Source organism: Paramormyrops kingsleyae, chromosome 20 (genome assembly GCF_048594095.1).
Source record: "Paramormyrops kingsleyae isolate MSU_618 chromosome 20, PKINGS_0.4, whole genome shotgun sequence".
Lineage (NCBI taxonomy): Eukaryota > Metazoa > Chordata > Actinopteri > Osteoglossiformes > Mormyridae > Paramormyrops > Paramormyrops kingsleyae.
This window is the reverse complement of record NC_132816.1, coordinates 6,800,039-6,822,051: the sequence shown is the minus strand read 5'-3', so window position 1 is coordinate 6,822,051 and position 22,013 is coordinate 6,800,039. Positions and strand designations below refer to the sequence as shown.

The 22,013-nt window shown below is 43.8% G+C and overlaps 1 protein-coding gene across 1 annotated transcript; it reads left to right on the top strand.

Moving 5' to 3' along the window:
- Window positions 1–14,184: 14,184 nt before the first annotated feature.
- On the top strand, window positions 14,185–17,840 carry lgalsla (lectin, galactoside-binding-like a). The gene is made up of 5 exons (XM_023825120.2): window positions 14,185–14,729; window positions 15,293–15,373; window positions 15,897–15,985; window positions 16,896–17,079; window positions 17,440–17,840. Exons 1-5 carry the CDS (start codon window positions 14,697–14,699, stop codon window positions 17,581–17,583), a joined length of 531 nt encoding a protein of 176 aa, XP_023680888.2. The 5' UTR covers window positions 14,185–14,696; the 3' UTR covers window positions 17,584–17,840.
- The last annotated feature ends 4,173 nt before the right edge of the window (window positions 17,841–22,013 follow it).

Here is a 22,013-nt window from a genome sequence, read left to right as displayed (position 1 = left end):
TGTCAACAAGAAGCTTTGGCGTGTGTGTCTTTGATAAGGAAGGTCTTGCCAGCCTCCGTAGTGAGCTGCACTTTACGTAACACAGCCGTGACACTTTTACTTACTCTGGTATTACATTTCCATACTTCGCTTTGTTTGAGAGTGGGCCTGTCTGTTGTCAGGCCACCTTAGTGACTGTAACCATGCATACTGCTATGTTTACAAAATGTTTTAGACGTGGCAAATGGAAACAGAACTGGCTGGTCTCCTTAAAGGTCGACACGTACAGAGCTATGCTTCAGTGAGTGTTTGTGTGCATGTTGAGTACACATACTAAAGTTTAATTACGGTTTTATTCCTCCCTGACTGCTATGTGACACCTTGATCATTTGGAGACATTGCAGTGCCTCTCATCCTGCATTTGCAGACACCTCAGCAGAAATCTGGGAACACATCAATGCAGGATCGATATTTCCTCTTTTCCCCTAACGGTGCTGTTTGTGGGGTAAACGAGTGACCTGACTGCTTTTCGTGGGTAAAATTTTGTCACTCATATTACTTCTTGAGAGGACAGGAAGTTTAATTCGTATTACAAAATCAGATTTTATTTTTTTAAATATCTTTCTGCATGGTGTGGTATTGGATTTTTTGTGGTTTTTATCGAAGTTAAGCTCTTAAATGCGTGGCAGCTGTGGATTGTCTTGTCGTCTTATCACATGTTCTGCTGGCTGAGAGTTCCGCTGGTGTCCTTTCAGAATGCACCACTGGTCTCTTAATTCTCTCAGTATGGCGATTTTGGAAAGTCACCCATCCGATGCGCTCATCTCCTCTCTCACACGCCAGAGGAACTAAGCGACTGCCTGTCCCATGGATTTAGGTGCGTAAGAGCGCCTTAGGGAGAGTGATAAGACGCGCGGCATGTCGCTGCCTGTGTTTCTGGGATTTCTGGAGAAAGCCCCCTTCACATACTGATGGGGGTGTGTGAAAGTATGTCTGAGGGGGGTAGAGTCATGCGTAAGGTGGGGGTTCCAATGGGAATGTCTTTCTAAAGAACCAGGTGAGAAAAAGATCTGTAATATGACCTGAGGGACATGCCAGCGTCTTGTTATCTGTCAGCTGTGACTGGTTCTGTTCTTACTTGATGGCCATCACACATGAAAGGAGGCCTGCTGACTGCCAAGGTCAATATTCAGTCAGTACTCAGTACTCAGTCAGTATTCAGCAGTACTCAGTATTCAGTCAGTACTCATTACTCAGTCAGTATTCAGTCAGTACTCAGTATTCAGTCAGTATTCAGCAGTACGCATTGATTAATCGTAGTTAATTAATCGGTAGGTGATGTGTGGCTCAGCGAGTTAGGCTGCTGGGCCAGTGATTAGAAGGTTGCCAGTTCAAATCCCTTCGTAGGCAGAATGATGTCACCATTGGGCCCCTGAGAAAGGCCCTTAACCCCCAGTTGCTCTGGGGACTAGCTGACCCTGCTTTCTCTCAAAAAAGTGCTTTGCTTTAGCTAAATAAATCAAATGTAATTAACAACTGATGATCAGTGGTATGAGGTGACGTCCGCCTGGAAGATTGCAGGGCTCATCCTTCATCTGTGGGATTGTGGGAATTAGCATGTGTTCTTTGCCCGGGTACCATGGTGAAGTGAGCTCTCATCCCATCTGGGGGAGCTTCCTTCCCATCATCCCGAGGGGCTGAAATCCTTGCTGGGCACACCCTGGGCTCTCATCACCAGATCGGCCAGGGAAGACCAGCTGGAGACCCTGGGGCGGGGGAGTGAGGCAGCGTGAGGGACTCTCATACTCTCCTCCATCTTCCTAAATCCTCATTAATTCCTTCCACTCTGCAGTCCTCAAGTGAATAATCTGACAGCCGAGGACTCATTGATGACAGACAGCGAAACACCAGCATTTAGGTACATCTGATTCCAGAATAAATAATTGTTCTGCAATCACTGTCATGTTTACATCTTAAATTTACCCTGAAATTAAAATGGATCTGGCCAATGAAAATGCCAAGACCGTTACATAAATTAAGGCAATCACAGACTAATCCAAACAGCCAGATAATAATACAGACTCCAGCAGACTCTGAAGATTTCAATCACAATGTAAAAAAAAATAAAATCCCTATTCCTCTACGATGCAGTTCGCAAGACCAGAGGAAGCCTGTGGGAGGAAACAGGGTATAAATCCTTTACTGACACGACCGGGTGGGTGGATGGGGGCAAATCAACGGCTGTGACAAGGGCAGCCAGTACAGGCGTGGGGTGTTACATCCTGTCCGCTGAATGTACAGCGTCTCTCAACCCGATTTCGGGGACGTCGAGACGGTCCATGTTTTTGCTCCCTCCCAGCTCCAAGTAGGGATAAAAAATATGGACTGTCTGGCCTGGAGCTGTGATGGAGCAAAGACGTGGACCGGCTGTGGATCCCTGTAGTTCAGATTGAGAAACACTGGTCTAGTAAACAACATCCGTTCTATCAAAGGAAGGTGTGGGTTCCCAGATAACTGTATAAATTAGTTTCAGTGATTCATCACATGATGTACAAAGAGTTCTAGAAATAGCCCCTTAAGGGCAGTGAGTAAATTTAGCCTTCAATACTCACTCATATACTCACATAATGTAGACGGTGTCCTTTCAATGAGTGATATTTGATTCCGTTCTCTGGGCTTTCAACAATACCTGAAAATACATGCACAAGCAATAACCTTGTGCCTTATATTTACATTTAATGACGTATATCAACAAGGAATTCTCTACTCATCTCCTCAACTCAGGTTGTGTATATAGCCCAGTGTACAATACTGTGCAATAGTCACAGGCAGTCACAGGAAATTGTTTAAAGGATCTTCATTTTGATGTAAAACTATGATATTACATCTGTAAGTCGAGAATAACGAAGTGTGTTAACCTTTAATCATTTCAAAATCTCTCCTAAAGTCGCCCCGTATTTGCAGCAAACATCCAACACACCCAGGTAGTTTTTATGACCGCTAGCACACCTCGTATAGCTAATCAATACCTCATTGACTTTTGTTAACTAATTCAATTAATGAATTAAGTGAGCTGGTGGTGAAATTTAATAAATACATGGAATGGCTGAGGTGTCCCTGAGGAGAAGTTTGGGAACTGAAGGGATGTTCATCTAGCCATCCAACAAGGTACCAGTAACTTTTTGGAGAACATAAGAAATTCCTGTTATTTTTAATTATTTTACTCATGACTTGCACATGTTCTATTATTAAATGGTGCTTTTCTTTCTGAGTACATATCCCCTTACTACCCAGACAAACAGCCTTAAACTTTTCCTATGACTGTCTGACTTTTGCGCAGTGCTGTACATAAAGTAAAGGATCTCCGGACAGCAGGGTTTGTTTGTGTGAGATTCAAGGGGCTTTAATGAAACAAATAGGCTCCTTATGGAAAAGCCAGGCTGTGGCCATTCTGCGTGTTCTGGATGACATCATGCCTGCCTTCACATTATACTTATATGTTTTCATTTATTCTTCCAGTAGCCGGTATCTGTACACTATTTATTTATCGGTTTGTCTTGGCCAAACACTTTCAGCAACAGACTGAAACAGCCGCGCTGCTCCAAGGAAGAAGGGAACCACCAACTGTCCGAATGGACCATAACCGCTTAGGCACCTTCACAGAACATTCATTCACAGTACAACCCACTGTGCAATACTTACTGTGCAATACCAACTGTGCAATACTCACTGTGCAATACCCACTGCGCAATGCCGTTTATTTCTGAACCATTACTACACACTTTCATGCAGTACTTTCCCTGACATTCTGTGCACTGTTACTGTTTATTGTTGTCTATTATTTATTGATACTGTTTGTTCACGTCTAAATATCTTTTTACTGTAAACCATTTCCAGTAATACTTAACTTAAAGCAGTCATCATAATGTGTCTTACATACCTTCATAATGCATTATGATGCATTCATAAAGTATTATAAACAGGACCATAACTAAAAGGCGTAACACATTCTAGCCATGTTTATTATGCATCATGAACACTCTATGAAGCTCTCATCTACAATGCACTATAGATACCTTCATAGAACATTCATAATGCATAATAAACATGGCTATAATGTATGCCCTTTTATAAATAGTTATAGCACTGTCTATAATCCTCTACTGGTCCTGAAATGCAAACATGTTTCTAATTAATTCTTTCCATGAAAATATTCCTGTTTGTGTGCTGAGCTTTATGACGGCGCCCTGGACTTTTAGAGTGCTTGTGGAAGATGGAGGGCTGAACTTTGGGTAAGGTGTCTTCAAAGCGGGATGAATTAAAGAGCTGATGGTTTCTCTTTCATAGCCCCTGGAGGAGGGGGGAGCAGGGAGACACCGGACACCGTAACCGAGCCGCAGGGGCAGCCAGTGGGGTGACAGTTACTTGTTCCTGTCCTGCACCCATTTATCTGGAAATCCGCGTCCCTTTTGTGCTCTGTTTTATCCATTATGAATGCTGTACAATTGCGGCGTGAAAAGGCTTCCTGTAGGAGCGGCATCATTGTGGGACTGACAATGACTGTCAGGCACATGTCACCACCAGTTGCACGGTGGCAACAGTCGAGAATAAAATATCCAGCCCATGCGACAATTATGCCTTAATAATTGAAAAAGGTGACTTAATAATTAAACGGCAGGAGGGATAAGGCTTTCTGCACGATTGGAAGCTGTGCTGGTGATGTTTGTACCCAAAGATTTGCATCCAAGCACCTCGGCTAGTGTGAGTGTATTTCTGCACTTTCTCTGTTAAGCGATGCCGCTGTCCCGACAGCGGCAAAGAAATACCTTTGATAATATAACTAGCGTTAAGTGAAAATGTCAACGCTGATTTGCATGTTAATAGTGAAGGACGCCTCACAGTTCCTGTTAAGAGTAACATAAACATGTTTGCAGAACTTGCTGGTTTGACGACATGAAACTGAGCAAAGAGGATATGTCTAATAAATATCATACTTTACCATTATACACTGACCTTTCAACTTTTATCTTCTGCCTGATATTTATTTTCAGGATTTATTTGCCAGCTTGTATATGCATATGAATGTACGTCTGCGCTCTATAACCAATAAAGCCAACTTCATGTTGAGTCTATTAGACCACTTGTGTGGTTAATCTGAGCAGCCTGCTTATGTCTGGACATGATATTGATCATGTGACTTCTGGTGTCTGCTTCCTGTACATGGAGCCTCAAGGGAGCATTGCAGTCACTGGGTTCCAGACTCAGGCTAGTGAATATCATCAGATCTAGTAACAGGCCCTAAAAGGGGTCCTGACATTGTCACCCCGTCACTGGCCGTCAAGCTATGTGTGACAGAGAGATCAAGGGATCCAAATACTGGTCAGAAAGTGAAAGCTCTGTAAAACTGGAGAGCCATCAGAAGACCTTCTCAACATGGCCGCCTGTGTACTCTGTGGAGATGTGAGGACCCTTTCATTGGCGATACTGTTGCACACTTCTAGGCCCCAATTTGACTCCAAGTCGCTCCACCTGTTCTTATTACGGTAGGTCGTGGGCCGTACCATGCCTCTGAAAAAGGGGGGGGGGGGGGGGGGGCATAAAATCCACATCCTGTGGTGCTTTTGAAAAACTCAGATATTAGCTTTAGTTTTAAAAACATGGATATAATTGAGGCTTTTATTAATGAAGTGTTACCGGGTTGCATTAAATTATTTGTAGGTCATTTTTATTCTTAATGATGCTCCAAAAGTAACTCGGTCGCCCCCCACCTGGTACCACCGTGTATTCTCCCCTTACAGCCAATCTGGTGGCTATAATAAAGTTGGGGCATGGCTGGTGTGTGGGTCTGCTTCCGGACGCTGCCTTCTCTGTCTCATCAGTGCCGGTAAAGGGCGGTCTCACTGTGGCCTGGGCCATTGCTGCCTCCCCCTAGAGCATACCCCCCCCTCCCAGACATATTAGGAGATCAATACCTACAGCCATCCTGAGGGGGGGCTCAGCTCGCATGGTGGGTGTACACAACGCCACAGGAAGGCATTGATCTCTGCTTTGACGTGTTGACTGACTATAAGCTGAGGAACAATGTGGTCAACCAGAGTTCTGTGTATCCAATGGTGACGGACTGAAAGGCTCCCTCCCCGATGGACCAGGGTTCGAGCCAAAGTCACATCAACCCCTATCCTGCCACTGACTGTTTGGGCAGATCTCAGCTGCCGCTGTGAAATTTCAAGTGCAGTTTCTCGAACCTCACAGGTGGCCTAGCAGGGCTGGGATGGACTTTACTCAGCCAGAGTGGCAAGACTTTTCCCTGCCTCTGAGGAGGTTGTGAGGTATCTGCCCCGTCACCAGAGGGCGGTAGAGTGACATGAGCTGCTTCCTGCATTCTGTGACATCTCCCCATCACTGTATCATGTGAATTGTAGCGTGCAAAGAAACAGAAGTACCATACCTCATTATGAATAAGATGCATAAAATACAATTCATAAATCTTGGGGGGTGGGGAGGGGGGTGCACCAAAGGAAAAAGAAGTGTGAAGCAAAATCTTAATAATAATGATTACTTAAGAAACAAATACAACAAACTTATACAATAACAGGACTGCACCTTACAAAACAGTCATGGGGAAATGAAAAAACAGGCAGTTTGAGGCAGGTCCAAACAGCGGCATGTACTGGGCAATGGGCGCTGTGGAGATTTTACAAACCGCTAATCTTAAGGGGGATTACCAAAATCCATATTTTCCTCTGACTCATCCCAGGACGCTGTATTGGAAATCCATTCATACGTCTAATCAAATTGCCCTGTTCTTCCTCTGGCTGATACTATTTCTGCACGTTCCTTCAACATAGTGGTACTTCCAGCATCAGTGTCTATTTATTTCATGGTGACACAGTTTCATAATTGTGGAGTAAGCATGTTCAAAACTGAACAGAGACAATGCAATGATGCTTTATTTGCCATTTGTAGATGTACATCTGAATGCTGCTTTTCATATATCCCATCATGCTTTGTTTTGAGATGCATGCACATGATACAGCTGTCGAAAAAATTAAAAGACCACAACACAATTTTTTGTTTCACTCATTTCTGAATCTATGGGTGTGCATCTTTTTTTTAAATATTTTTTTAAATCTACAGCCTGGTTCTTCCCTGCTTCTCATGAATGAAGGGCATCTTCCTTCTTCCTTGCTTTATGGGACTTCGTTCCTGTTTCTGTGAGCCTGATATGAACTGTCCTATCAGTGCACTTCACACCTGCACTTAATGTTTCTCATTCCTTTAGAAGGTCACTTGATGTCACCCTACGATTCATGAGACACTGCTAGAGAAGTTGACGGTCATCTCTGACATTAGAAAGTCGCTTCCGCCCTCTGCCTGGCTGCTTTCTGGTCGTTCCCAGTGTCTCTTGCTTCACCTTATTCTTGTGTACTGCTGTCTTAGAAACTTTGAGCCTGGAAGCAACCTGCTGCTCAGTCAGCAGAACCAGGATTAAACCCGGATTCAATGATAATGATTTCGTTAAAAACATAGAGTGCTTTTTTTATTCTACGGTTGTATATGGATGAGAGTGAAACTTGGAATCCAGGCACAGAATGAACTATTTATACAGCATCCCTGAAGCAACTGAGAATAAAGGGACTCGCTCAGAGGCCCATTGGTGGCATGAGTCTGTCAGTCCTGGGATTTAAACCGGGAACCTTCTGATCACATGGGATCTTAACCTGCTGAGCCACACACCGCCCCCTGCTGGGGAAAAGATTTGCCTGGACAGTAAAGATTTAAACATTGTGGCAGCCAATTTTCCCTTAAAGCAGCATATCACTGGTGATCCGACATTATATTACAGCACAGGTTCAAACAGTGTATGCATTTCTTTAGACGTGGCTGCATACAGTGTATGAAATGCAGAAACTCTACGGTCGTGTTGCCCACTCCTCTAGGTTATCTTAGCCAAGGACCCAGAGCAGAGCAAGGACTACCAGGATGGAAAGGCACTTCCTTAACAAGTTTGTGAGATGTTAATTCAGGAGGGGTGTGCGTGAATGACAGTGGCAGCTTGTCTTTTTTAACAGTATCCAGTAATCCAGTATCCAGGCTGGCTGTCAGGGTTTTAGCTGATAAAGCTGCACGTGTTGTTACCGTACTAGTGCTGCTGTCACTGCAATTACGTCATCGTTTTTGATGCTGTCAGCGGAAGAAGTTATGGGGGATGGTCCTCTGGCTTTCCTGCTTTTCTTTGCCAGGTGAAATTTAAGACGCGGGATTAATTCTCCATTTGCCGGACACTGGAGCCTTGCCTAGTTAAGCTTCTTCTGTTCCTGCGAGCTCCAAAGCTGGTTCTTAAACGCGTCACGGGGACATTTTGTGCATAAGGAACCAGAGGTCTCTGCTATAGTGACGTCCCCCAAAAAAATGCCTAATCTAACTGATGTGGAAATGTTGTGGAGTTCGTGGATCTTTGTAGTAGGAAGGTAAATAATGGATGAGTAATGGAAACCCAAGCGTTACACCCCAGCTGGCAGTTCTTCTACACTGGGTACTGAATAATTCCCCCAGAAAGTGAGAAGCGTCGCTGATTTGGTCCTTGGCGAGTGCTTTGGTTCAACCAAATCCATCCACCCACCGGTCCACTTCACAGACTGCTGTCCAATTCGCGTTTTAGCCCTACTGCCGCGTTCTGAGCCGCCTTCACCTCTCAGGGATTGGGTGGCAAGCGTGACCAGGATGTGACTGAATGTGACGAGGCCCGACCAGTAGAGGGCATTCTTTCTCGCAAAGTCAGCAGCTTTTTAAAAAAAAAAATAACAAAAAAACCCCCATGATAGGAATCTGACAAATGTTCCCTGGATACCAGAGAAAGCAGAGTAAATATGTGTTTCATTGCTTTTACTGTTATTAATGAATGGTTCATGTCACCTTAAGGATGTGAGCCATTTTGTCTGTTTGCGCTTTCTGTCTTCATAAACCCAGTGAGCCAGTAAGAGGACACTGGACAAGATCAAGGTTGTTAGGTTATGGGATGTGAGCACTGCTACTAATGCTGTGTGTGTGTGTGTGTGTGGATTATATTTATATAACATTGTGGGGATCAATGTGATAACCTGTTTTTTTTATGTGGTTTTGACCATTTTTCAGGTCCCCAAAAAGATCTGTAAATGCAATCTAAAAACTAAAAAAAGTGTCATGTTTTCTTAGGTTATTTATGGTTAAGGTTAGGGCTGGGTAGGGGTTAAGGTCGTCATGTTGGGATTAGAGTTTTTCATATAGAAATCAATGGAGAGTCCCCACAAAGATATGTAAACAAATGTGTGTGTGTGTGTGTGTGTAGCATATGCAAGGGCATAGGTTTGGTTTCAACATCAGTAGGGACCAAATCAGCCCCCCCAAAACGCACATGATAATCCCAGAATATTGGTAGGAGCTTTACCCCATACTCAAATCTATGCCCTTGGGTGGGTGGGGGTGTCACAGCAAACACCCATAGCTGCATCACCCTGTATAAGGGCGGGGGCTACAGCATCATCAGAGCGGACTTTTGGTTTCCTAGTAACAGGCGGAGTAGGAGGTACCACTGATGGCTGGATGGATTGGGCTTCGGCTCTCCAAATATATAAAGTCTGCAGTGGTTAAGTAACCAACTAGCCTTTCATTTGTAATAATAATTACATTTTTTGACTTTTTTGGGTAAATCCGCAATATGATTAACCAATAGTGGAGTCAGAGATCACAGTGTGAGTGGGCCAGCAGAAGATCAGGTGGGCCAGTCCCATAACAATTGACTTGGCCACAAAATCACTCTACAGACTCAACTGCATATATTCTTTTATCGGTTTTTAAATGACCTGTGGCATTACTTAAACCAAATGAACAAAGAGAAAGAAGAGTCTATTTGCCTCTGAACAGTACAGTCCCTCCGATATCTAACCATGCACACACATACCTGACAGACGTGCTGCATCACTCGGTGCCAGCGCTGAATGGACGGGCCTTGGTGGCCACAGGACCATCCCTGCAGCGCAGTAGCTATTAACATGGCCCTGAATTTTGCAGATATCAAAGTTTCTTTCTAGGTAATTGAGGTTGTAGAAAACATGAGATTAGACTGTTCTAGCTATAAAAACTCACATTCAATACATTCTTAGAAAGATGTTTTCACGTGAAACTTAAAGTCTAGTTCAGGGGTCTCAAACTCCCTGTGTTCTTTCCCCCTTCCACCATAAATGATTCAGCTCAGGAGCTCTGTGGTAATTAGCACAAGGAGTTGAATCAGGTGTGTTAAATGAGGGTGAACCAAAAACTGTGTAGGGCTCCCGTCCTCCAGGTCCAAAAACTTGTGCGATTACCGTCATTTCGTTAAGTACGTATAATCGTCTTTACGTCGTAGCAGGGTGATGACGTAACCAGATGGAGGTTTTCCTGTTTACTCAAAACAATAACGCAAAAACAATAGTACACCTGCAGCATACGCATTCCCTCTGACGCCCAACTGTTATTAAAGAAGAATGGGCTTTACCACTGGACATCCGATACAGGAACTTGCGTTAATTCATTTACGTACATGTAGTACGTAACGATTATTATAGTTAGGTACGTACAACTTTAGATAAGCTACTTTAAAGCTATAATTAATATTCATGACGACTCATATTTTTAAATAACGGACTACGGAGCCTGATCATTAATGCTACAATAGCAGTCATCTTTTAAAGATCGATTAGTGGATCAGCAGTGCTTGATATAATTCTGTATTCTACAAAGCACGTAAGCGAAAAAACGTCAGAATATATCCAGCTGTATAACGCAGACTGTATAAAATGCAGTCCATGTGATCCTGGACAACCAAATAAATAATGTAAAATAATTCTGACGTTCTCTGGTTACCTTAACTGCACTGAGCAATTAACGTATGTGCTACAGGCGCCCCCTGGTGGCCGAGCGTCTTATTTCTTAAAAGGAGACGTTGGTTGAAGGGACGCTTCAAAAGGACTCCAAAAACCTTCAGGCTTACATTAAAATCCATCTGTAGCTCAAAACCATGTTGGAAATGACGGGGAAATATTAAACGAGCATGTGGACTTATATATATTATATTTTTTAATATTACTATGTGCCTGTCATAGAATCACGGTTACACAGGAAGTTACTTCCCCAAGTGACGTTAACGCCGGTACCATGCAGAAGTTTGAGCGCTGCAAGGATCTGGAAGAGACGTGAAAAGAAACGTACAATCTGTCACGCTCGCGGGTAGGCGAGCAGGGAAGCAGTCGAGAGCAGCCAGGGAAAACGGGGTTTATTTGGGAGCAGACGAACATCGACGGACACTGCACATGACAATACAATGACAAATCTGGGGAAGACTGACTCAGACGAGGACTAAATACAAGAGACAAGCTAGACTTAATAGGACACAGGCGATCACAATCAGGGCTGAACACGAGGTAACGAGGTGGGCGTGGCACACATTAGGAGCGGACGGAGCGGGGCGTGACACAACCGAGATCCTGTTTCATTTTTTTCTCAGCACAAGCCAAAAGAAGTTTGTTCTTGGGTAGATTATTACATTTTTCTAGAATACACAAACTAAAAATAATTTTAATCACATATTTTCTAGTTACTTTATGTTATTACTTATGTATTACTAAGCAAATGCAATGCTCTATTTTCATTTAAACTAAGAATGCAATTACACAACAATCAATCACTTCTAAAGGTCCCGAACAAAAACAAATAATACAATTCCATAATAAGTTGAATTTTGTCTAAATAACATTCAGAAAACGGCTATTCTGTGTATTAAACATGACAACATCGTTTTGAATGATATCAACAGACACAGTATTTTAAATAATATAAAGACCATGAATGATCTGCAAATTAATTCATGAATTAGAAATCTACATTAATAATTAGAACGTACAGCACACCAAGAATAATTGAATATGAAATTGGAACGCTGTAAAACACCATGTAACGCCATGTGACAAATTTTAAACAGCGCCACCTTGTGGTTATGCATAACACTTTGATTTGTTCAAATGTACTGTCACGTTTTAATTAAAACACATCCAGAAAACAGGGCGACAATGTGGTTCAACATGTAACCCTGTTGCCTTTGGCTGTCAGCATGATTCTTGTCTCTCGCTTTTGATCCAATGTTCCACGTTTAATGTGTTTCTTGTAAACACATTAAATTTAGTATCTGTGATAAACATTGTACAAAATTTAATTAAGTACTACGTTCGTTGCCAGGTGATTATACCTACAGTAGGTGAATCAATCATGTTGCTGTTTTTACACACTATAGCTAAAGGCCCTAACTATTATCTGAATCATGCATTGTTGACAATGGCAACTGCAAGCTAAGTCTAGCTAACCAAGACGTCCTATAAGGTGAGTATGTTAAAACCCAAAATCACAGCAGAGCTGAAGCTATGGGATGAACCACTTGGCAGCTGCTTAATATTATCTATCCTCTGGAACGGGACACATCCTCCAGTAACTTGGTAATATGTAGAATTTGTATATATAGAGCTGCCATTATCCTTGATGTATCAGATGTGAACGTCTTTTTGTTAATTGTGAGCGTGTAATTGGATGAGTGTTGGGCACCCTCTATCCAGGCCAGGCCCGAATCCAGCCGGGAAAGTGCAGTGCTCAGTACAAAGCTTCCTCCAGCGTGCTCCACAGTAACGGAGCTCCTGAGATATCCCCCCCACCCTCCTTCCAGAACATTCTGTGTCATCCGTTTAGGACCTTTCTTCCCAACATGGAACTTTAAATATTGGCTGGATGCATGGATACGACGGCATCCTACTCCTTCCAGCCCTTAAATATAAACATCCATAATATACGGGTGTCAGTGAAACATTCAAGCCCAGCTCCCTCACGCCATGGTGAGTATGATGGACAGAACTATGATTTTCCAGACCTGGACAAGATCTGAATTAAATTCATTATGTGTGCTTTATAGAACTATAAATAAACATATTGGAGGAGGACAGGGCTCTATTGAAACTGGGGACAGTGATCACGTGAACAGCTCTATTATTGTGAAACCCAGTTCAATGCACAGTAGGACTATGTTATCATAAATGATCTATGCTTCATAATATTACCATATTATTTAAATCTAATCAAACTAATGAATAAAGTACAAATCATACACATACAGCTTTTCGTGTAGATATGGTGTGTTGAGTCATGTGTCTGAATGAAGCCACCATTCTGGAGAACAAAGAAAATGGGGAGAATTTCTTATGTGACCCCAAAATGCTGGTATCCTAGCAACAGCTCGGCATCCTTCTCAGCGTGGCGTCTCAATCTTGGCAGGCTTAAGCTAATGTGGTATCTAGGTCATTCCTACCACGAGCTTTTATCTCGTCTCTGGATGTATTAAATGGTCTTGGATATATTTGGGGAAAAAACTAATGGTTTATTACCTGGTCAGTTTTCTTCTGCAGGTGATGACTGACTGGGACTATTTAACGAGCACACTCTGGTCCTTTAAACCGAGACCGTCAGCTTCGGTGATCCTCGCAGTCGCCTTCAGTCCTGTTGCACATCGGTGAAATAAGCGTACAAGCGGACATTTTATGAATATTACTAATGACAGAAGATTTTATAAGAAGCTATGCAACACTGCAGTTTTCTTTGCGTAAAAGTGTCTCATATCATTACTATCAACTATGCATCGACTAGTACTTTAAAACTATGTAAAGTCACTTTCTTGTTATTCTTGTTCTTGTTATATAAGCCATGTCACACTAACGCTCGTCTTCCCCACAATAATAGGCACATTTTTTACAGTTGGATAAATGATTGAAATATATTCTAACAACTTTAAATTATGCTGGCGTACGTGAAAATACCATATTATTATATATGGGGATGAGCGCGTTTAAGTCCTTCTCAGTTCTACAAAATGTGAGTTTGCTCTCTTACCAAATGAGGTCAGCACTGAGCACGGCCACAGAGAGCAGGTGGGGGAAAGAAAGCGTGAATGCTTGCGGAGATGTATAGAAGTCGGGGAATTGCGAAAAACAAACCAGTATTGCATTGTTTCCTACCGATTTTTTTCGGGAACATAAATGCGAAAATTTATTTTTTTTCCAATGGAATTCCTCGCGGTCCTTGCACATCATAGCTATTTCCTGCAATGCCCCAGATAACCACAGAACGGCGCCCTGTAGATGAATTTCGGGGGTATTCCCTTAAAATACATCAAGCAATTTACTGCAAATGCGGTAGACCGGTATTGAATTTATACAAACCGGTTTGATCATAAGCATATTGATAACCAGCAAAATACAACTTGGAAATAGTGAAGTTTCTTTCTTTACAGATATGTAATATTTTGCAATATTATTGAGTTAATTCTTGTTTCTTGACACTGTTGCAATGCAGCTGTAGTGGATCTCTTTTTCCATTGCACGTTTATTGCCTCTGGTCCTTCAGGAAGGAGGGAGTAAGAAAAAAAGTAGATAATTGCGGTTTAAGTCCTGTCTGGGATTAAGCCTCCGTTCAGCCGACGTCAGCGTTCATCCCGATATGTCAGGGTGAGGATAGGCAGTGGGCGCCGGTTCCCATCGCCTGCGGCCGCCTCCTAAAGCGCTCGCACCGTCTGCCGCTCGGAGCCTCGATCGCCGCCCCTCACACGCTCGAGGCTATCACTCACCCAGTCGATCAATTTGTTTGTCCTATGCTATTTCGCGTGCAAGATGGCGGTGTCAGGGACGGAAAATGACGCTACTGTGAGTATATTTAATTACACTTTAAAGTCTGATGTTTATTCTTACATAAATCAATTTATAAGATTTTTTCCCCTTCATACATGCCCCCCATGTGACGCTTTATGCTGCCCCTATACCTGTATCGTTTCTGTGACTGGGCAAATATGGGTAATGAAAGCGACAGTGAGATCTATGTGTAAATACCTGCGTTTGAATACGTGCTGCATGTCCACCTTGGGCGGACTGAAAGTACGTACCTATAAATAGGTGCTCTGGAAAAATACGTCTCTTTTTGCTCGGATCATGCGGCTTTTTACGCGAATATAAGATTGTTACGGTTACTTTTAGCACCAAAGCGCAAGATCGCAGCTTGTCTGCAATCCTAAATATGAGGGACGTCTGGACACTTGCTTTTTTGCCTTAAAGGTGTACCGATCTCATAAAAAATGCATAGCATTCAATGCGCCAGCAGTTACCGAGCAATTAATATACATTAGTGGAATGTGGGTGTTGTATTCCTTAAATAGTTAAGCGTTTGTGGGGTGATGTTGAAGAAACTCATTTCTTTTCTTGCTTAATTAAAGAAAATCGAAGATGGGCCTTTGAGCAATTCCTTAGAAAAGCCTGCACTGATCTCACCTGAGAGAGAAGATATACGATTACTGGTAATGCATTTTATTTGTATTTTTGTCACCCATATGTGTAGTAATTGTTGATGGATGTGAAGGCGGCACTGAGGGTTATGGGTTCGAATCCTGCTTTTGCTCTGAGTTGTGCTCCCTGATCATGTGGGTTTTCTCTGCCGTCTCAGATTTCCGACCACAGTCATGCAGTTAGGCTAATTGGTATCTCTAAATTCCCTATGGAGTGTGCCCTGTCATGAAGTGGCCTCCTGGCCGGCGTGTACCCCCCCACCCCGTCTGGGACAGGCTCTAGGCCAGGGGTCTCCAACCCCGGTCCAGGAGAGCTACCGTCCAGTAGGTTTTCTATCATACCCGGCTTCTGATGAGCCACACCTGTTCTCAGGTAAATACCAGGAGCAGGTGTGGCTCATCAGAAGCCAAGTGGGACAGAAACCCTACTGGATAGTAGCTCTCCAGGACCGGAGTTGGAGACCCCTGGTCTAGGCTATAGCTCCATGTTGTGTTATGGACACCACTTCAAGAACGTTATCCTGCTCTCAACCAGGCAGTTCCTTTCAGCGGCCGCATCAAAGGTGGGATGAGACCAGGAAAGAAGATCATTGTCATGGGCATAGTAGATGCAGAGCCTAAAAGGTAATTCCACCGAACTCCAAGTGCAGGTCAACATTCACCCAGTGAAAAATAGAAAACGTTTTCATTCAAAAGTCCTTTTAAATATTTAATGTACTATATAACTCATGTCGATAGTTTAAATGCAGCTAGAAGACATTTTCCTTGGTTGTTTATTTATTTATCAGGCAGAATTTTCCATCATGAAAATACATGTTTCTACATAAAGTTAGTTATTCCTGTGTGCAGCATATATAGCATTGTCTGGTAGAGTGCACTCGACAAGGGTGGACTGGTACGTGTTACTGAAAACTCTGTAAAAGTAAAACAGACCTAGTGACAGCATTTGGCACTGATGGTCAGAGGCTGATCAAGGTCTCAGCCACTGCTTCAGCTGACAGACGGTTTACTCGCATTAATTCCTGAGAAACTGGTATGTCAAATCGGCTGCACTTTCACTGCACATGCATGGGGGGGACAGTGAGAGGCCATTGTCCACCCTAATTGTATGGTTCTGAACGAAACTCCACTCTCTCTGCCTTAGCAGTTCAACGCCTTGCTTAAAAAGTGCTTCGGTACTGTTGACCTTCCATATCACCATGGTATATAGTGGGCTAAAGGTTCTCAGATACTTGCCAAATGATTTTCTATTAAGCTGCGTCATCCAGTGAATTAAATTCGATTTGCTATAGCTCTTTACATAAAAGTTACTTTAGGTGGTTTTCCCAGTGGCAATCAAATGCAAAACACACTTCTGATATGTGGAAGTGAAATACCAGGCGCATAAATAGCCGTTTATTGTGTGGTATATTTGCTGTGGGGGTGTATGGACTCTTATCGGCACTAGTGGAGTTTCCTCTTTGGATGTCCGGCTCGTGGGCCCTCCCCCAGCCCGGCCCGCTGGCTCTAAAGATAGCGCCTTCGGTCTGTGCAGCTTCGACATCAGCCTGACGTGCGGCCGCGGCACGGAGGAGGACCCCCCCCCCGACGTGGCGCTGGAGCTCTGCGCCCGCTTCGTGGACCGGCAGTTCCTGCGCAAGGCCTGCGTGTCTGGGGAGTGGGAGGAGCCAGAGAAGCCCATCCCGTACTTCCCCTTCATCGAGGACCAGCCCTTTCGGGTACCTGGGGGAGGGGGGGGCATATTTCATCTATCATGAAAAGGCAGGGATTGTGGGAGGAAGTGTGTGTGGGCGGGGGGGTCCTGTTTATCATATAATTTTATCTAAGGACTTTACTGAAAAAAATTCAGGTGAATTATTGTGCTGTAGCCCCACCCCTCTGGGACTGGAACCAATCGCCTTCAGGTTATCAATCAATGTCCATAGCTAGAAGATGGCCTGCAGTCTGACCTTGTTCCTCCCTCCCTTTGCTTTTAACAGCCCACCGGTTTGACTAGTAAACAGTCACCAGGGGCCGTTTATTGTGTGGTATATTTGCCCCCCGCCACCTCTCACCACCCCGTTTTTTAATCCACGCAGATTGAGATCCATTGCGAGCACCAGCGATTCCGGATATTCGTCGACGGCCACCAGCTCTTTGACTTTTACCACCGGGTGGCGTCGCTGCGGGCTATCGACACCATTCGGATCACCGGAAGCCTTCAGATCACCAAGCTGGGGTAGCCCCGCCTTGGCCACGCCCCCACATGCCTTGGCCACGCCCCCACATGCCGTGGACACGCCTCGCCGAGGTGATCGCACGAATCCGCGTCGTACCTGCGGCCCCCGTCCGTCTGAATGATTTGGGGAGCACAGGCGTTTCTACGCACGAGTTCCCAGATACGAAGCCCCCCATATTTAGTCTGAAATCAGCACACACACCATGACAAGCCGTCTTCCAGTTTGCATGTGGGTCCCCACTTACCTGGTCGTGCTGTGTGGGGGGGTTAGGGTGTGCATGTCAGTGTGGGGGGGCGGGGGGGTTAGGGTGTGCATGTCAGTGTGTGTGGGGGGGTGACAGTGTGTGTGTTGTTTGAGAGACAAACCTGTTTTTTTTATTTGCTTTCGCTTTCTTGGTCAAGAATGTCACAATATAACATTAAATTTATATTGAACTCTGAGTAAAGTAAATAAACACACATTAAATCTCAGGAATGAATGTCAGTAGTTACATATTTATCACAGATGTATTTGCAAATTAGCAAGAGATTTGACGGTCGTAACTCTGAATTTGTGGTACGGGTCGAACCTTTTCCATGACATTTTAAAGACTGATTGGTGTTTTCCCATGAACAATATCAGCACCTTTGCGTATAATCAAGGGAAAGAAAGCTGTAGGTCAGGGATTCCCAATTCTGGCCTTGGAGAGCCAGAATCCATCACATTTTGCAGATTTCCCTGCTCCACATCTTAATCAGATAATTACCATGTTTAGTCAGCGTGTCTGAGTGCGGAAATCTGTGAGCTATGTTGCAAACTGGCCCCCCAAACTGGAAACGCGGAACCCAGCTCTAGGTTGACATTGCAATTATATTGTGAAATCTTAAGGCGAACCAGCATGTTGTAGGTGAGGAGTCTCTTAAGTGTTTGTTGGTTGTTTGTTTACATCATGATTTTTTTGTAGATAATTACCTGCACTACTCATAACATCACATGTACAAGTTGGTGAATGTAATACCTTTGGTAGGACTGTAGTATGGCCATACTACACACGAACCTAGTGCATCTGTTTTGACTTGGCGGTTTGTTTAATACTATATATATTCTTGTTCCCTCGCTAATTAATTATTCTGAATGTAACGCTGGTATATTTACATTACATTTCAATACACCATTACAGAATGCTCAGAAATCACTTACAGAAGGCGCTGCGCCGTCCGTTTTGCAGAGTAGTAGTGGATTTCTGACCCTTTAGTGAGGTCTCACCAAATGGCACTTGTGTATAATGGTGATGTATGTCCTAAATTAAGGCGACTTATGATGCACTAATGGCAGCGTGCCACATTGCTGAGTCTACCTTTCATTTTGGTCCATTTTCCCTGATCCTTCTTGCCCACTCTGCCCTCCCACATGTTGGCATCCATGCCACGAGCTCCTCCCAAGGGGACGCGCCTATCAGAATGCCGGGAGATCCGATGCCGCACCTTTAGCATCTAAGCTGTCCGATAGCTCACCAGATACACCTTAAAGACAGTCAGCATTGACTGCTGTGCGCTCTCCGTACAGAATAGACAAGCATAGATACGTTTGAGGAAGTTACTAGAATATTCCAACTGCTTGCTCTGTATCTGTATTGAAGTCACCTGAAGGTACTGATCTCCCTCCAGACTTTACATACCTCCATCTCCCCGTAGGCGTAGTGGCTAACAAGTCGGCGCGCGCCTTCATTTGAACTACTCCTTGGGTGTCTTTGTGCATCTGCGGTGAGACGCTTTGCTGTTGCGCGGGTGTAGGATGTCTCATTTCTGCCTTTTTTGTACTTTGAGGATTCTCTCATTCCTTTACCATTGTTATGTACAAGCGGAAGAGTGCAGTGTATGAGTTTTTTCATGTCCCTAGCCTCTCTCTGTGTCTAATCTCCGCCGTCCTCTGGCTAAGGTTGCGGATCTCACAAGGGTCCATGTTTACCCATTTCTGGAGAATCTGCATATACAGATGTCACAGGACACGGGACAAAGGTCATGTCCCTCATGAGCAGGCCTTGTGTTGATTCCCTGCCATGATGTAACGTTTTGACGTTCCCTTTGTACCAGGAAGTGAACCAATGTTGCTCACACGACAGGAAACATGCCTTGTCGGGAGATCTGCATCAACTTGCATGTGCACATTCGAGCGAAATGCCCCAGACAGGTTAATGTTTCGGTGATCGCTGGTGTCCCAGGTGTGGCACATTCCGGCACCTTCCGTGACGTACCAGTTCCTCAGAAACCCCCCCCCCCCACCCCGACATGAGGTGCTCAGTGAGAAATGTGACTTTGCCAGTTTTTGACGTGTTCAGATAAGGTGACGATCTACAGAAACCCTTCCTCCCATTGCTCTCTTCCTCACATTGATTTGGTTTTGTTTCCTCTGTTTGGCCTGTGTGTCTCTGCATGTGCGGTTTCACATGACTGTGCAGTTTCACATGACTGTGCAGCAGCCTGCTGCACAGAGGGGCCAGGAGGGCTGCAGTGAGTCTCCTGCCGCACGCAGCCACGTTCAGGGTCAGGTTAAACAGGCCTATTCTTTCTGTTTTTATAGTGTTAGCCTGCCTGGGGGGGGGGGTTGGGCATCCTCACCTTGGACCCCCAGTGATTTGTGTTTTCTCCATACTTGGGAGTTTTTGGTTCCTCTCCTCTGTTGTCTTCTGGCTCTTATTCTTTCTTTCTGTACTACCCTATGTCAAGCACCGTGGGTTGTGAAAGGTGCTATATTGAATTGAATTGAATTGAATTGAGGTCACCCTTCTGATGCAGAGAGCGGTCCAGTGTCCATTTCCACTTGGATCATTTTGTACACTTTTTAGAAGATTCCATTTGTGTGGATACACATAAAAACATAATTGTTTTACATAAGGAGTCAATGACATGTCATTTTCTCTGCATGCATTCATCTAGAAAGGCAGATTTGGGAATCTCTGCCTTCATGGAAGTAACTGTAAGCAATAAACCCTGTTTTAAAGGGGTCTCCTGTTTCTATTCAGCATATAGAGCTAAGGGCCTCCTAATGAAATGGAGCACTGATGTTTGTGCCCCTTTAATAACTTGCTGACTCTTTTGTTTGGCCGAACTGGACGCTTTATCACCAGTGGATCAGATAGCCCTGCAGATCTGCAGAGGTGCAAGCAAGGCATTATGGGAAAACTAAACTCCTTAAGGGTATCTTAGCAGTTTGTCATTCTGGTTTAGGCTCAGGGTGCAAGGATGAGAGTGGGAAGTGTTGATTTTGTAGTGGATTGGAGCTCGGAGAATGGTTTGGGGTTGGGAGCACAGGAATGCAGGGGAACATCCTGAACAGTTTGTCAATCCACTGTATGACACATACATAGTCACACACAATCAGAAACTATAGGCAAGTTAGACACACTAGTTTACCCATCTTGTAACGGGCCTGGGGTTGGCCTAATCTCACAAAGACAGTTGGGGGAGTGTCTGATTCACTTGTAGCAGTGTTTCCCAATCCGATCCTGGGGCACCCACAGACGCTCCATGTTTTTGCTCCCTCCCAGCTCTCGGGTGAAAAACGTGGACTGTCTGACAGGGAGCTAGGAGGGAGCAAAAACGTGGGCCGGACTGGGAAACATTTGCCTGTAGACATTAAGTGGAATGTGATAAACGTCATTATGCTGGCCCTCAGTCTGGCTGATCCCAGTGCAAAAAATATCAATATCAACAGCAAATCAGCCAATAGCACAACTGCATTTCAGAGAACTACAAGCCTTTTTGGTACTTTTTAAATTGTGACTGAGTATACCAAATAGTACATAAATGATATTCAGCATTATTATCAGTCGTTGTCTCACCGTAACGTCTATGGGTGGGCGTCTTTCATCACTGGTGCATTTTGTACTATGCGTAATTCATCACTGTCTGTTAGCTACACCGTATTAATATCAGGATAAATTGTACCTTTTATCTAATGGGGTTCTGTGTATTTTAATAAAGCTAGAAGTTTGAATTGTGTGTTTGTGCAAAGAATATAGCATGGCAGCGGTTTAGTTTTATACCAGTCTGGCTAGCCGGCTACATTATATGCTAACCAGGTTGATGTTAGGTCATTATTTAATTTATTTATTTTTTCTTGAGCTGCCAAGTTAGTGACCAAAATATACTATAGTCTTCCACAGCTTCATTAAACATTATGATTTTTTTTTCTTGATTATTTGCTAAATCAAGAACAGCTAAATGTGATCGTGGGTCATTTTTTATTTTACCCAACAGTGTTGTGTGATCTTATATAAATATCACTTTGGGGTGGGTGAGGTGGCAATGAATATCAACACTTATGATCATTTTCAACAGTACTGTGACTTGAAAAATGCAAATTGAAGGATTGATTTTAAGGTTTAGGGTTGGCAAATATCAGTCAGGACATTTAGATTTGTTTCTTTTATGGTACCTGACATGCAGGTCTGC